The sequence below is a fragment of the Pelophylax lessonae genome (assembly GCF_965119305.1).
Source record: "Pelophylax lessonae genome assembly, chromosome: 1".
Taxonomy (NCBI): Eukaryota; Metazoa; Chordata; class Amphibia; order Anura; family Ranidae; genus Pelophylax; species Pelophylax lessonae.
In genome coordinates this window covers 547535081-547550853 of record NC_138768.1, presented here as the reverse complement: position 1 = coordinate 547550853, position 15773 = coordinate 547535081, and the positions used below count along the sequence as shown (strand labels likewise).

Below are 15773 nucleotides of genomic sequence, written 5' to 3'. Positions count from 1 at the left end.
GCTTAAGAGAAAAGGATTTTACGGTAAGTTCTTACAAAAATCCATTTTTTGTTATTTCTGTATTTTGATTTGCATTGGAAGAAAACTCTCAATAATACATTTTTATGTGTGTTTTGTAGATTAAAATATAATCTACAGGATGTAGAAGATAGTCTTCAAGATTTTGGTCCACAGACCCTTCAGCTCTTATCTGCAATAGAAGAGTTGGGTGAAAAATATGGCACCACTGTCCCCATTTTGTTTCTTCGTGGATCTGTAAGTATCTGTGGTAGAGTTTTAAACCTTTCATTTGCCATAATTTTTTACCTTACCACTGCAGGGAATGCATCAGTATAGTTTGATCTACTGATAGCAACATTCTTTGGATTACTATTATTTTTATCTTATGTTCCACTTTTCTAACCAGAACAGCATGCTATGTATTTCTTTCTTGCAGTCCTATATGACAGGAAGGTGGATCAATACACATACATAGCAGGCACCAGCAGGCAAAAAAATGTATACTCCTACTATAAATGATGGGAATACATAGTTGGCTTTCCCATTCTCTTATTGTGCAATTTTAAACTTTTTTTTTTTACTATTAGGGCATGGAAGGATGGACATCTTTTTGACGCTATTTTTTTTTCTTCAATCAAGATTCTTGCTATGTCGTTGCTGAGCTGGTCTCTATATACAGTTTTTTGGATCAGCCTTCCCTAAGCTAACTTTAGATTGCTGTATCCAGACCCCAGTACACTGAACATGTAGGACTAGTCTGCAATGTGTCATTTTGTCAAAGGTATCTGCATTGGGGCATTTTCAAGACTTGTGTATACTGTAAGAGTTCGCCATGGAGCACTTTCCAAGCCCAGAGACATGACATTGCATGAGCCCTGGACCCTGTCTCTAAGGACTCACCTTGTGAATAGGCCATGCATTGGAAACTACCCAGTTGATAGAACTGCCAAACACCTGTAAGTTTGCCACTTCTTGACAAACTTGGAAGCGATTAACTCAGGTTAATTTGTTGTTTCATTTCCACTGTTCACCTACATCAACCTGGTCACTTTCAGTCACCTGACCCTTCACCATTTACCCAGGTAGCTGGGTTTTTGAGTACCCGAGGCTATATTGTCTAGCAGTGCAACATATCTGATTTTGTACCAGGTGCTCCAGCTCACAATCGACTAGCTGTTGCGGTACTGCCTGAAGCACAAATCCTGAGTAACCTGACTCCATTGGCTTGGAATTTTGCCTTCTGCTAAAGTCTGTCATCTTTGTAGTCTTCCTTAGTCGGGTGTGGCTTCCTTCTCTGCTCTATCAACTGAGGATTTCACTGTCTTTATGCACTAATTTATGGGCCAAATTGCACTAATGATTGCTGTCTCTTTACCAGGGAAGTCATAATTGAACTTCCACTCCTTCCTCTAAAGAATCTTTATCTGATCTGTTCACCGCTTTTGCGTCTTCAGTCACCAAGACTCTGATGCTGAGTCTCTCCAGTCCCTGAGGGAAAAACCTGCACCAGAGCAGTCATAGTCTTCTGCCATTACCCCCAAGCGGTACACAGAAAATTAAAACTCAAGGAACAGCCTATAGCCTCTAACAGTGTTGTCCCCAACCTAGGTTCTAACCCACTGTTTGCAGTGTTCCTTTTGGAACTCCAAGATCAAGCCATTTCTAAGACTTCTGCAGTCTTCTGCTCAAGCTTTCCAGTGCTTACTCCTCTGGGGTTTGTTCCTGTCACACAACATTCAGCAATCTTCTGGAGTTGCACACCATTTCCAAAGGGTAAAATCTGCTTTATTGTTTAGTAAAATGCACAGACATTACACCCATGATCAAGCCTCTAATGTGTTTCACCCCCTACTGGGGCTTAATCATAGACTAAGAAGACAAGGGGGAGAAAGGGTACTAGAACTCGTGTATATACATTCTCCATATTAATTATTTCTAATTATCATTATTACTTATTTATACTGATTTTATACTTCACTGTTGCTGGTGTTGAACCTTAGAGACAGAGGTATCTTTGATTCACGTAGCCAGAATCAGGTCTCTGCACTTAGAACATTATTCCAGAGACCGCTGGCTTGTCATTCTTTTGATAAAGACCTTTGTAAAGGGCGACTTCGTTGGATCTAAAATTAGTTCTCTAGGCACTTTAGAAACCACCTTTTGAACCTAACAGGGATACTCCCCCTTCCACTTTCATTCACAAAATTGTGTTTCTTGTTGGCATCCCCCCTATGAAGCAAATGTCATAGTTCGCAGCTTAGCTGCATTAGTCTTACACAAGGACAAAATGGTGTTGAGACCCAGAATTTTCTTTTTTCTTTCCTACAGTAGTGTCTTTCTTTCACCTCAACCAGGACATCATTATCCATCTCTCTGAATCCAGTTCATTAGAGAGAGAGAGAGATCTTTCTCCATTGCTTGGATGTAGTTTGGGCTGCAAGAGTTTACCTCGTAGTCACAGATTTTTCATAAAGACTAATTCTTTGTCATTCATGATAGTCTCATTAAGGGTGAATCCGTTCTGATACCACTGTTTCCCTGTGGCTTTAGGCTGTTTCCTGCTCTGAATGTGTTAACGTTCTTCAAGCATTATAAGACTTCATCTAATGCCAAATTCAGATGTAAGGTCATTTTAAGGGACTCTTTGAGCTGCAGGCAGTCCCCAGTTCCTTTGGTTGTTTGTGAGTGTGTTAGTGTTTTGTTTGCGGTTACCCACCCCTCAATTGACAAAACTTAATGTGGCTTCAGTTGACGACAAGAAAGAAAATAGAATTTTAATATTTATTGTAAATTATTTTTCTTGGAGTCCGTTGAATGACATAGGTCCCACTTCTTTGTGTCTATAATGCTTTTGGTACTACTTTGCCACAAAACTGGGACATGCAGGGAGAAGTTATCCTGGGCTGGCCTAGAACTTTTATTTTGTCTGTTCCTCCTGTAGGCAGCTGTATAGTCCAACTGTGTAAGGTGTTCTTCAATAGTCTCCAATAAAATTATTTTATATGAAGTACAAAAATGATGTTTGACAGTGCTGTCTTATACAGAGTTTTTGGCCCTATAAAAGCTATAATTCCAGCAACCTATAGCTTACCACAGGACTGTCCTTTTACTCCTGGATGCTGATTGGAGAAATGGGATAAGAAAAAGAGGATACATATATGCTTCTGGGGAGGCCCTGCTTGAAAAAAGCACAGATGCACTTTTAGGATTTTGAGATGTTGGGACTAAAGTGGTAAATATATTATTAGTTCAATATTATTATTATTCTTTACAGGCAAGTCTGCCTCTGCCCCTAAATTCCTGGATAATGTTGTAAATCAGCCCTCAACATCTGCTCTGAATATAATTGCTGCTATGCCCCCTACCCGTTCTACCCTTTCCTCTGTTCAGTGAAGAAGCTATGACTGACATGAGACTTTATTAAATAGTGAGAGGCATGACAGAGCTAGGACCTAGAATGCAGAGTCTCCTCATGAAAAAATACAATTTAACTAATAACTAATGTACCTGCAGATTCCTTGTGGTTTCTGCTCATAGCCTTGTTTGATAAAATTAGGCAAATGTGACAGGTTCACTTTAAGGTGTGCACAGATAATCATTTAGTTTCATTTTGTAGATCTGTTTGATTTGACAACCAAATCTAAGTAAAACTTTTTGGCTTTTATGATCACTTTCAATCAATTTTGTAAGGTTGAATCAAAAATGAAGAAATTACAATCTGCAACATGGTGAATGGTAATTTTTTCACAGGAGTATAAACTAGGATTTGATTTCATTGGAAGTTCCAACATGGCACCTCATGGCAAAGAACTCTGAGGATCTGAAAAAAAGATTTTTTTCTCTACATAAAGATGGCCTAGGCTATAAGAAGGTGGCCAAGGATATACAAGAAAGGAGAGAGCGGCGCCAGCTTAGTATAGTACAAGTTTATTTAACACTGTTAAAATTGGTGACTCACTGTCCGAGGTTGGGTGAGACCGGTACACAAAGACTGTTAGGGTCATCCATCTTTGCAATTAGTCCGGCAACAGGGTATAAATTCCCTGCCCCACCTGAGACACTCCCATCGCCTGACGAAGGAGCACGGATGCTCTGAACGCGTGCAACCCCTATTTTTCTCCTGCCAGGAAGTGATGTCATCAGGGATCAGAAGTCGGCAGCCGGAGCCCTGTTGTGCATGCTCCGCCGCGGCCAGTGACAACTAGCAGCCCCACAGCGGCTCGGCTATACCTCTGGAACCTCACCACCTTCTCCTATGACCACTATCCTGGAAGAGGAAGATGGATGACCCTAACAGTCTTTGTGTACCGGTCTCACCCAACCTCGGACAGTGAGTCACCAATTTTAACAGTGTTAAATAAACTTGTACTATACTAAGCTGGCGCCGCTCTCTCCTTTCTTGCATTTCTCAGGGCTTCTCCACGCTTCAGCCGGCTGCCGCGGACTATAGCTTCCCTACAGTACCAAACTTTGTTACCCCCCACGCAGCCCCATAACCCCCCCCCTCCCATCCACCCACATTCCTTGTACCACCTTGGGATATTAGAAGAGCGCCATGACACCCCCCACTTTCATGGCCAAGGATATACAGTGGTTTAACAGGACAGATTCCACTCAGAACAGGCCTCGCCGCGGTCGATCAAAGAAGTTGAGTGCACGTGCTCAGTGTCCTATCCAGAGGTTGTCTTTGGGGAAAAGATGTATGAGTGCTGCCAACATTGCTGCAGAGGTTGAAGGGGTGGGGGGGTCAGCCTGTCAGTGCTCAGACTATACGCTGAACACTGCATCAAATTGGTCTGCATGGCTAACTGGAACTGGAACCATGTCCTGTGGTCTGATGAGACCAAGATAAACTTATTTGGTTCAGATGGTGTCAAGCGTGTTTGGCGGCAACCAGGTGAGGAGTACAAAGACAAGTGTGTCTTGCCTACAGTCAAGCATGGTGCTGGGAATGTCCTGATCTGGGGCTGCATTAGTGCTGCCGACGCTGGGGAGCTACAGTTCATTGAGAGAACCATGAATGCCAATATGTTCTGTGACATACTGAAGCAGAGCATGGTCCCCTCCCATCGGAGGCTGTGCAGCTCTGATGAACTCCATGCCCAAGAGGGTTAAGGCAGTGCTCGAAAATAATGGTGGCCACACAAAATATTGACACCTTGGGCCCAATTTGGACATTTTTATTTAGGGGTGTACTCACTTTTGTTGCCAGCAGTTAAGACATTAATGACTGTGTTGAGTTATTTTGAGGGGAATAGCAAATTTACAGTTATGTAAGCTGTACGCTCACTACTTTACATTGTAGCAAAGTGTCATTTCTTAAGTGTTGTCACATGAAAAGACATGTTGTTGTTGGTGCCAACTGAAACAATAGGACATAAAGCAAATTGCCTAGTCTTTTCCAGGGACTGTGTTCAGCAATGTAGCCCAATGCAGTTGGTGTACAGTAAATGGGCCCTATATGCTTCATTGGAGTCGGATGCACTGTTACTTTTGTCCTTCCTCCTTGAAACGATATACCCAAGAACAAAAAATTAACTACACTGCTACTTACCAGTCATTGATGTTGTGGCTGCTTTAGTTTTCTTTTTTTTCTGCAATTACAGAAAAATTCCTGTTTGATCTTGCCATAAGTCAGGTGGCTTTAAGTGATGACACCAAAGACACCAACATAGGGTCAAGTAGACGTGTTTCACACATACATCTTGTGCTTAATGCTTTGGTACTGATTAAGCACAAGATGTATGTGTCTACGTGACCCTATGTTGGTGTCTTTGGTGTCATCACTTTGTCAGCACTTTGCAAATTAAAGGCAATTGGAATTCCTGGATGTGCGGCCGTTTCTTTTCTTACAAGTTTTCCATGGAGGCGGGACGGGGCTAGCACTCTGTGGGATATTCCACCTCCAAACTACCATCACACACCTGGAGCTGCGTTTTCTCCCTTCAGCTTAGCATCGTAACTCTGCTCCTCCATAGATTCAGGAGTGGTTATTGCTACTCAAGGACAGGAGATGTTGAATTTAGCTGTTATTAAAATGTTAGAAAGTACTATGGAGGGCAGTTAGTGTGTGTTGACCTTTGGAGCCCTACATTTGGTAGCAGCCAAATTGACATCTTGTCAGTTGCTTATAGTTATGAACTAATAGGCTGATAACATTAAAAAGGCTTGCATTAGCTGCATGTCAATTGTCTCATGATTTGTACAGATACTGCAACTTTTGCATATGTAAATGATAATAGTAGCTTTTAACCGCTTGCCGACTGCTCACAGTATATTTACTGCGGCAGTCAGCCCCTCACAGGCAGAGTGACGTAGGTCTACGTCGCTCGCCTGTGAGGCTCTGGTGAGCGAGCGAGCGCCCGCGGAGCCGCGCTCCCGCGCGGTAACGGACCCCCCCCCCCCCCGCGCGTGTGACCAGCGGACCCGATGTCCGCCGGTCACTCGGCGATCGCCGGGGGAGAGGGAGAATGTCAGGCAGCTTGTGTAAACAAGCCACCTGTCATTCTCCTCGCTGTAAAGACACTGATCACACGGATCTAGTATGTAGATCCGTTGATCAGTGTCCTTACAGCTCAAGCCACAGCCAATCACAGTAGAAAGCACGCCCCTAGGGATACACACAGCCCCTCCCTCCCAAATAAAGTTAACAACAAAAATGACAAAAATCTTTCCCTTTGCGCAAACCAATCAAAATATGCTTTTTGCGATTGTTTTTTACCAAACATAGGTAGCATAAAACAAATTGGCCGAAAATGTTAAAAAATTTTGATTTTTACATTTTTTTTGGGGGAATTTCATATGAAAAAATGTGAAAAATATTATTTTTGCAAAATGTACGCTCTTTTTTTGTTTATAGCGCAAAAAGTAAAAATCGCACGGGTGATCAAATACCACCAAAAGAAAGCTCTGTTTGTGGGAAAAAAAGGACGTCAAATTCGTTTAGGTACAGCATCGCATGACCGTGCAATTGTCCGTTAAAGTCACGCAGTGCCGAATCGCAAAATACCCCCTGGTCGTTTAGCAGGAAAATCCTCCGGGGCTTAAGTGGTTAAAATATTTGTTGTTTTTAGTTTACCTGTCTTGCATTATGTAAAAATGTTAGTTTAAATTGTTATTGCAATAAATCTTTAAAAAAAAAAAAAACCTTTTCACAGTATATTTTAAATCATTTACCTGATGAAATGATTATTTTTGTTTTTCTTACACCTGTACATTCTATCCCTCATGATAACTAGCTGCAGATGGGCTTTCAGGCAGTCCCAAAATAGATCACAGGAGAGGGGATCGGGTTTCGTCTATTATATGAAAAACTAGTCAGTCTGGTGAAGTGAAATTTCTCCTGGGAACTTTCGAATTAGGAAGTTGTCATTGATGAAATTTTATACTGCCTTTGTTACGATAAAGGATAAAGAGATCTCCAGAAAGGAAACCTCTAAAGTAAAAAAAAAAAAAAAAAGCGATAGGTGGTTTGCTGTGTCTGATCACATTTAATGAGATGTTTCTCAAATCAGTCTGCAAAGGCAGCAATCATAACTGATTTGTAGTTTTCAATGTTTTCTGCTTTTAATGCTAAGATATCACTTTCACTTAATTATCAGTCAGTGTTCCTGTTAATAAACCACCAATTGTTAGTGTACAGTTTAGATCAAAACACGGTATAAAGGCTTGTTTAGATGTAAAACTGCTTCTTAAAAGCGCAACTAATATATCTGAGCTTCACAGGTACGGAAACTGATTTTATAGCATGAATGAAAGCTACTTTTCATCTGTGAAGTAAAATGGTGCTATCGGTCAGAAACCGCATGAAGTAGTGCAGGCTTAGATGTTGGTGATCTAAATAAAACATTTCACATGCTTTTTTTTTCTTCTCTGACCATCGGAAGTGATTCAGTGCAGGGTCAACGCTATTACCCTTTAAAAAACTAAATGCAGCTTCCTAAAAAAGTGCACGAAAACCCCTTTAATACATTACTGTAAATCATATAAAAAGCACAAAAAGTGTAAATCTGTACAGTAAAAGGGATTAGTGAGTAAGGTCCAATCTTAAAAAAATGGTGTCCATGTAAAGAATCTTCAGTAAAATGAAAAATAAGGAAAACAGTTATTGTAACTTTACTTCTTCATAGTCCACCGCTGTGAAAATGCACTTCCAGAAGCAGTGAACCCTCTGTTCTCCAAGTCCAAACAAAACACCAGTGTGTAACAATTACCTTCCTCCCGTGTATGCATGAATAATTCACCAGAAATGTATAACTTTAAGCATATTTAAGTCTCATATTGCTTGCCTTTTTCCAAGTCAATTTCCCAAAAGTCTCTACACATATTACTCCTTAATGGTCAATATTCTCCAGGTCAAGAATAGGTGAAAGAAAACTCCCAATAGTGTGATACCCTTTAAATTTTTACTAAAAGGGTAAAACGTAAAAAAAACAGCATGAATCAATGTCTATACTACACCAGATTACTCTTGGCTGATGTCTTCTTTATACTCATTCCCCTTTGCCCTGTCAGACATGTAAGCACACAAATCCAATATGGCTAACAGGGAGGTTGCTCTAAGATTAACTACAGCTCACAGCCCCAGAGTCATAAGCAGCTATACACTCAGGTAGACTTATAGGCCCATGCATGAATAGACTCTTCCCAACATGTTTCGTCCACTGGACATTATCAAGGGATGCATTGCTTATCCTTAAAACCATGTGTCTAAATGTATTCCTAAATTTCTAAATAGAAATATCTGCTTCCCAATTCATGAACACTGTGTTTTCTTAGATCCATCCATAAGTGTTGGTTATAATAAATATGCTGTAAACTTTTTTGAATTTTATTTTTGTTTTATTTAGTTACACACTTGATAACCAGGCAAACTTTTTTCTTCACTGCAAGTCCATGTTTTTATTTTGCAATCCTAGACTTCTCAGCGTTTACCAGACAGATTTCGCCGCCATCCTCTGTTTGGTAAGGGAAAATCCCAGACTGAGGTTTTCTGGAAGGCTTTGGCACGGGTATTGATCCTCGAAGGCTATCTCCAAGAGTCCACTGGTCACAACAAGTTTGCAACTACATGTGGTCTTACAAACAAGGTAAAAACGTTAAAGGAGAATTTTTTTTTTTTTTTTTTTTAATAACAGTATGCAGTTCTGGATGGGAAAAAGTACCTGTTTGTCCCATTGTCTAAGGTGTCCTGTAACGGTAGCTACAATGTTGGAAAGTCTGCTGCTTTTGACACATGACTGCCTGGAACCACAGCTAGCAGGTAGATGACTGCATTGCTAACAAGCACTTGTCTCTGGCAAGAGGATTGCAGAGGGAGGTGAGGCACATCCGCCTCACCTCTCTGCGTTACTCATGCTGGTGCTTGCGACTTAGTGCCACCAACCCAGCATATATTATTGTACTGGAACAAAGGGGCGAATGCTTCCAGCCTAGTTCTGCCGTGGTTTAGAGATCAGATCAATACTGATAGGAAGGAAATCACTAGGGATCCTTCTACATGTGCATTCTGCTTTCCAAAACTGCATGTTTGAAGGGATGTTTAGTATTTGCTAAACTAATGAACAGACTGCTCGATCTGTTTAATAACTCAAGTGGAAGCAGTTCAGGTTTCCAAAATAACTCTTCTCAGGCATTTGGAGGACAGATTTGGTTATCTCTAAAACAATTTATAATGGGGAGTAGATATCGATATTGAACATTTTCTGTTTTTCAACTGCTTAAATGGTCAGCACAAAATCCTGTTAAAATAAAAAGCAAAATAGAGATAAATAGGCGCTAATTTCCAGTGAATAGATATTCACAAAAGAAATGTGTAATAATAAAGATAAATAAAAATGCCGTGAATCGTATGCTACACACAACGGAACAAAAATTTAACTACACTGTTACTTACCAGTCATTGATGTTGTGGCTGCTTTAGTTTTCTTTTTTTTCTGCAATTAAGATCTCCCATGAGATCCTTTTATTATTGTCCCTGGCATAAGCGGGAGCTGTAGGAGGATTACCTGGCCATTACTACCCTAAAGAGGCGGTTTATATTACGACATTACTGGCAGTGTTTCCTAAAGGAGAGAGGGATCCCCTACTGACCCCAGTAAAAGCCCCATCTGTGGAGGAAGACCTGGTTTTCTCTTCTAATCCGGTGATATATATCACAAAACGCTCATATAAGTGTATATGGAGGTGAGTGGCCATTGCACTTGTTTAAGGATTAGCTCACTTTGGTAACATGCTGTCCTTACTGACAACAGTGGAGAATCACAAGAGTCACTTTATAATTGGAGAGAGTCACAAAAGTCACAGTTTATTCTTTGAAGCACATTGCTTGTTGCACTATTTTGCACATGGACGTTTTTTGATTGATTATTTATATTCACCCACATTTTAGTGCATTATCCTTTATTCTTTCACGCACGTAAGCACCTTATTGCTTTTTTGCACTATGTACGCATGATTTTCATTATTTATTTATCTTATTCATATTGATGTTATTACACCATATTGTCAGTACTTTCTGCCATATTTGCACATTTATTACGTTATTTTCTGCTCCATTTATTGCACGTTTTTCTTGATCATTGTCTTAGTATGCGAATCATGATGTATTAATATTTTACTACATTTGCATTTGACCATTGTCTTCCATATTTGTTTATTATATATTCCTCCCTTGGGATTTGCATCATACACCGTTGTGTGCAGCATATGATTCACGGCATTTTGATTTATCTTTATTATTACACATTTCTTTTGTGAATATCTATTCACTGGAAATTAGCGACGATTTATCTCTATTTTTGCTTTTCTTACAGTGGTGACACTTTAAAATTGTCAGCTTCTTTCTATATTTATTCCTTTTTCATACTATTATATTATTTTAAATATCACATCCACTTCATTGGTAGCGCATTGGCCCTTTATTTACAAAATCCTGTTAGTGATTTTAAGTGCTTTTATTTTTTTCTCTCTATCATTTACAGAGCAGAGACTGGGTGAGTAAAGCCATGAATGAGTCCAGTCCAACCCTGCTTCTGCAACCAAATGAAGAGTTGTGTCCTCACAAACCGACTGCTGTAAGGTAAATTGTCACTGTGGAGCCAAGATCCTAACTTTATTTTTTTATTTTTTTGCAGTACTGGAGATAAATGTAGATAGCTCATTTTTTATATATATATATATATATATATATATTGCAGTACTGGAGATAAATGTAGATAGCTCATTTTATATATATATATATATATATGTGGTTTTATATCCGCATAACTTCACTAGAAACAGAATAAGTGATCCATGAATTGTTTTTAAGAGAATTTTATATGTCCTTAAAGAGGAAGTAAACCCTCATAAAAAAAATTAGAAAAAAAAAAACGTGTCAAGACAAAGGCATAATTGGCTAGTATGCATAGCATACTAGCTCATTATGAAATACTTAACTTAAAAAGAAGCCCTCATAGTGCCGCCCGCTCAACGACAGGACGGCCGACATGTCCAGCCATCCTGCTTCCTTGTTCGCGTCCTCCAGCCATCTGATTGGCCGGAGGCCCGATTACATCACTTGCGTGCATACATTCGGGAGCCGCCTTTCACGACATAGGGCCCTGAAGGAACGGCATGGGTGGCCATTCCTTCAGAGCGCATGTGCCGATGACGTCATCGGCTGCATGCACTGTAAATTTCTCCTAAACTATGCTTGTTTAGGAGATATTAACAGCACCTATAGGTAAGCCTTAATATAGGCTTACCTACAGGCAAAAGACTTTAAAGTGGGTTTACACCCACTTTAAGGTAACCATAATAGTTTGAGGAGAGTATGTGAATAGACAAAGGAGTCTAACTAGTGATCCTCCAAGTTAAAAACCTCTTCAGTATTTCAAAGCTTAAAAGGAATAAGTTGTAAATACTTTAAAGTCAGTATGTCAATGAATAAACACACTTTTAATTAGTACATATAGCATTACTTTGGTACTTTATTACCCCTGCACATTTAACCACTTCTGGACCAGAAGGTTTTCCCCCTTAATGACCAGGTCATTTTTTGCGATTTGGCACTGCGTTACTTTAACAATTGCGCGGTCCTGAGACGCTGTACCCTAATAAAATCGTTGCCCTGTTTTCCCACAAATAGAGCTTTCTTTTGGTGGTGCTTGATCACCTGTGCATTTTTTTTTTTTTTTTGCGCTATAAACAAAAAAACAGCGATAATTCTGAAAAAAAAACAAAAAACAATATTTTTTACTTTCTGCTATATCACATGCCCAATAAAAAAAATTAAACAAATTTTTTCATCTTTTTAGGCCAATTTGTATTCTGCCACATATTTCTGGTAAAAAAAATCCAAATTAGTGTATATTGATTGGTTTGCGCAATAGTTATCACGTCTTCAATGCGTCAACAAACTAGGGAAAAGATTTATGTAATTTTTATTTATTTTATTTATTTTTTACTAGTAATGGCGGTGTTCAGCGATTTTTAGCGGGACTGCGACATTGTGGCGGACAGATCGGACACCTAACTGACATTTTTGACACTTTGGGGGGGGCCAGTGACATTACTACAGTAATCAATGCTAAAAATATGCACTGTTTCTGTACTAATGACACTGGCAGGGAAAGGGGCTAACACCAGGGGCGATCAAAGGGTTAAATGTGTCCCTGGGGGGTGCTTTCTAACTGTGTGGAGGATGGGCTTATGGAATAAACACAGGTACCTATGTTCCTAAATAGGAGGAACACAGGAGCCCTGTGTTCATTGCTTACAGAACAGCGGTGTGCCGTTGTGAAAACCACCATTCTGTCTCCACGGGGAGCGATCGTGGGTGCCCCGCGGCAATCGAGGCCACCGGACCCACAGATCAGCTTCCCCTGTGGAGAATGGGTGCGCATGCCCCCACTCGCGGTCCTGCCAACCGACATACAGGTACTTTGTTTCGTGGGAACGAGCCGACCTGCCGCCGTATCTGTACGGCAACTGGTTGGCAAGTGGTTAAAGATAACTTTCTGTTCTCTCCAGTATGCTTCTCATTTTTTGGACTTTATTGTGTGGAGAGGCCATACCCTGCAGGGTTCATACAGTATTGCTAGGGCTACAGAGGTGAATAAATCTCTTTGCTACTTAGAGATTTGGCTGCTTGGTAGTTTTTTTGCATTTTCAGCACACTGAAATTAATGTGCTGCTAATACGTGTTTTTTTTATATTAAATTCCTTTACTGCAGCCAATTCGATAAAATACTTTCTTTCCTACTCCCACACTCTTCGCTGTGAGGTGCTACACAGCCTTTACAAGGAAAACACCCCAGTTGGGTTCTTTATCTACTACATATATGCATTCATTCATTCCAATAGATGAGCAGTACTCTGCTGAAGAGCTGGAAGGATCAATAAAACAGGAGCATATGTGGGCAGTAGGAAGAAAACCTCGTCGAGCTGTTTTCTTGCAAAGGTTATATGGCACACAGGAGAAAGTGTGAAGATTGAAAAAAGGAAGTTGGTATTTTACCAGGAAGGATGAAGTGAGGGGGTTTACTTAAAGGACAATTGTACTAAAAGTACAGTTGCCTTTAGTTCTCCAGTAGCAGAGCTTTATTGTTCAATGTGGTGGCCCCATGCTAATACTGCCCAGAGAAGTTGACATTTTAGAGCATAGATTGACCTGCTGTTGGTATTTTATAGGTGGTACCAAAGGCAATAAATAGAATTGAGGTTTCTATGTAGAAGTTCCTTGGTGATTTACTTTCAGTTTGTTTTTTTAGTTATGAAGTCTACATTTAGTCAAAAGTGGGCAATGCCTGTTTTTATTTTTATTTTTTTTCCGCTTCATAGTTTTCCTGACAATATTGCTTTAAATCAAAAATGGAATTGTCTTTAACCACTCCCTTTTTGAACAGTTTACAGCCTCGCTCTCCTGTGGTCATTCAGCCTTCGCCTCATAGGACATCCAGTACACCTGTTGCTGACCTTCAGGTTAGCTTTATTTTCTTACAATGCCTTAGCTAGTTAAAATGGCTAAGTAACTTTTTAAACAATATATCCTGCAAGTGATAGAAAAATTAAATCTGGTAAATGTAGGTTTTTCTCCCCAGCTATTTAGAGGGGAGCTTAGAAATGCCATGCTTCATTTTGTACACACAATCGGTTTCTGTAAACGTTTGTTTGCATATTGTCTTACTTAGAAAATATGTGTTTTGGCTGATCAAACAACTTCCTTGTCTTTAGTTAAAGTGGATATTATTGAAAAAGTGACCCCGTTTCAGGGAATTTGCTAAGATAGAACTCTGGACTTTGCCACTGGAGATTTTATTATGAAGTTGTCTTGGGCAGTCATCCTGGCGTTAATACCCAGACACTTATCTCAAACAGGCATGTGCTTTCCATACCCCATGGCATATACCTTTTAAAGCAAGTCAAGTCAGCAGTGGTAGCTTCCATGTTTTGTCAGACTGCTAGATTTTATTACCATTTTTATGTGCATAGTGGCAAATGGAAGAATATTATATGAAATTTCATGTATTTACAGACATTTTCCCTAAAAGGCAAGTTCTCCTTCCAAGAGGCTGATAAGCTTCCTAAAGTGAAATCCTCTGAAGTCAGGTATTTTTTTTATTTATTTACAATTTAGATAACATGCATTATAGTCAGTAGTAAATATACTAAAAAGTACAAAGCAACCTCCCTGTGTCATATTTTCCCATCTACACCTGTATGTTAATATGTCACCTAATAAACCTCAGGTGCTACCTTCTATACATGCTGTATATGCATTCATAATAATCAAATCGGCAAGAAACGCAAAGTAAAGAATAAACAAAACATAAAGCCAACTATTTTACTTGTGACGTGCATTATTCAGCTTTCCAGTGATATAATAAATATATACAGTTAAAATCATAAAAGTCCTAAAAACAAATCCATGTATTTGGTTAATTATATCAACTGTGTGCTTGTAATTACTCTTTTGCAGTTTTCCCATGTGAGTCCTACCACCTTTCACTCAGTGTGCTCACCTGAACAAAATTGACCTATCGAATCAGTAGGTCACTATGCGCTTTCCCCTTTAAGGGGTCTCAATCCTCTCCTTAGGATATCTCCAGAATTGCCATCAGACCACCTCCTCTCTTAAATGGGAAAGCGCAAAATGACCTATTGATTCTATAGGTCAATGTGTTCATTTGAGCACACTGAGTGAAAGGTCTTGGAACTCAAGTGGGAAAATTGCAAAAGAGCAGTTACGAACACACAGTTGATATATTTCACCAAATATACAGGTTTGTTTTGAGGACTTTTATTATTTTGAGTATATATTTTTAATATATCATTGGAACGTTAATGCACATGTCACATGTAAAATAGTTGGCTTTGTTTTATTGTTTGTTCTTTACTTTGTGTTTTTAGTACTTTTTTTTTTCTGGGTGAATTTGATTGGAATAACTTAATAATGGGTTGTGCAGAGAATCTATAATAGAAATTATAGTGAGTATTGCAGACCATTATTGTCAATGATGGACCTCTCCCTTACCCCAGCTTGCAAAAATACCACAATCTCTCCCTTTAAAAATTTGAAGGCGAAAAATGTATCTACTGTACTTCTGCCAATGGCACCTAGATGACCTTATAACCCTTCTGGAGAGACCGTGGCCAAGCTGTGGATCCCAAATTTTGCAGAGAGACACTCCTGCTCTGTGCTGGAGGCCCCTCTTGCAAGATTTCAGAAATCTTCATCTTATCTTTAGTGTTATGCTTTGCTCAGCATCTGGGCCAATTTTTCTTCTTTT

At 39.6% G+C, this 15773-nt stretch overlaps 1 protein-coding gene across 1 annotated transcript in view; it reads left to right on the top strand.

The window, feature by feature from the left end:
- WRN (WRN RecQ like helicase) overlaps positions 1 to 15773 on the top strand; it is a 248339-nt gene that overhangs the window by 182759 nt on the left and 49807 nt on the right. Inside the window, exons 22-26 of the mRNA XM_082247844.1 lie at positions 120 to 255; positions 8919 to 9089; positions 10983 to 11080; positions 13890 to 13965; positions 14519 to 14592. Of these exons, the coding sequence (XP_082103970.1) occupies positions 120 to 255; positions 8919 to 9089; positions 10983 to 11080; positions 13890 to 13965; positions 14519 to 14592 (555 nt within the window). The remainder of the gene's footprint in view (positions 1 to 119; positions 256 to 8918; positions 9090 to 10982; positions 11081 to 13889; positions 13966 to 14518; positions 14593 to 15773) is intronic.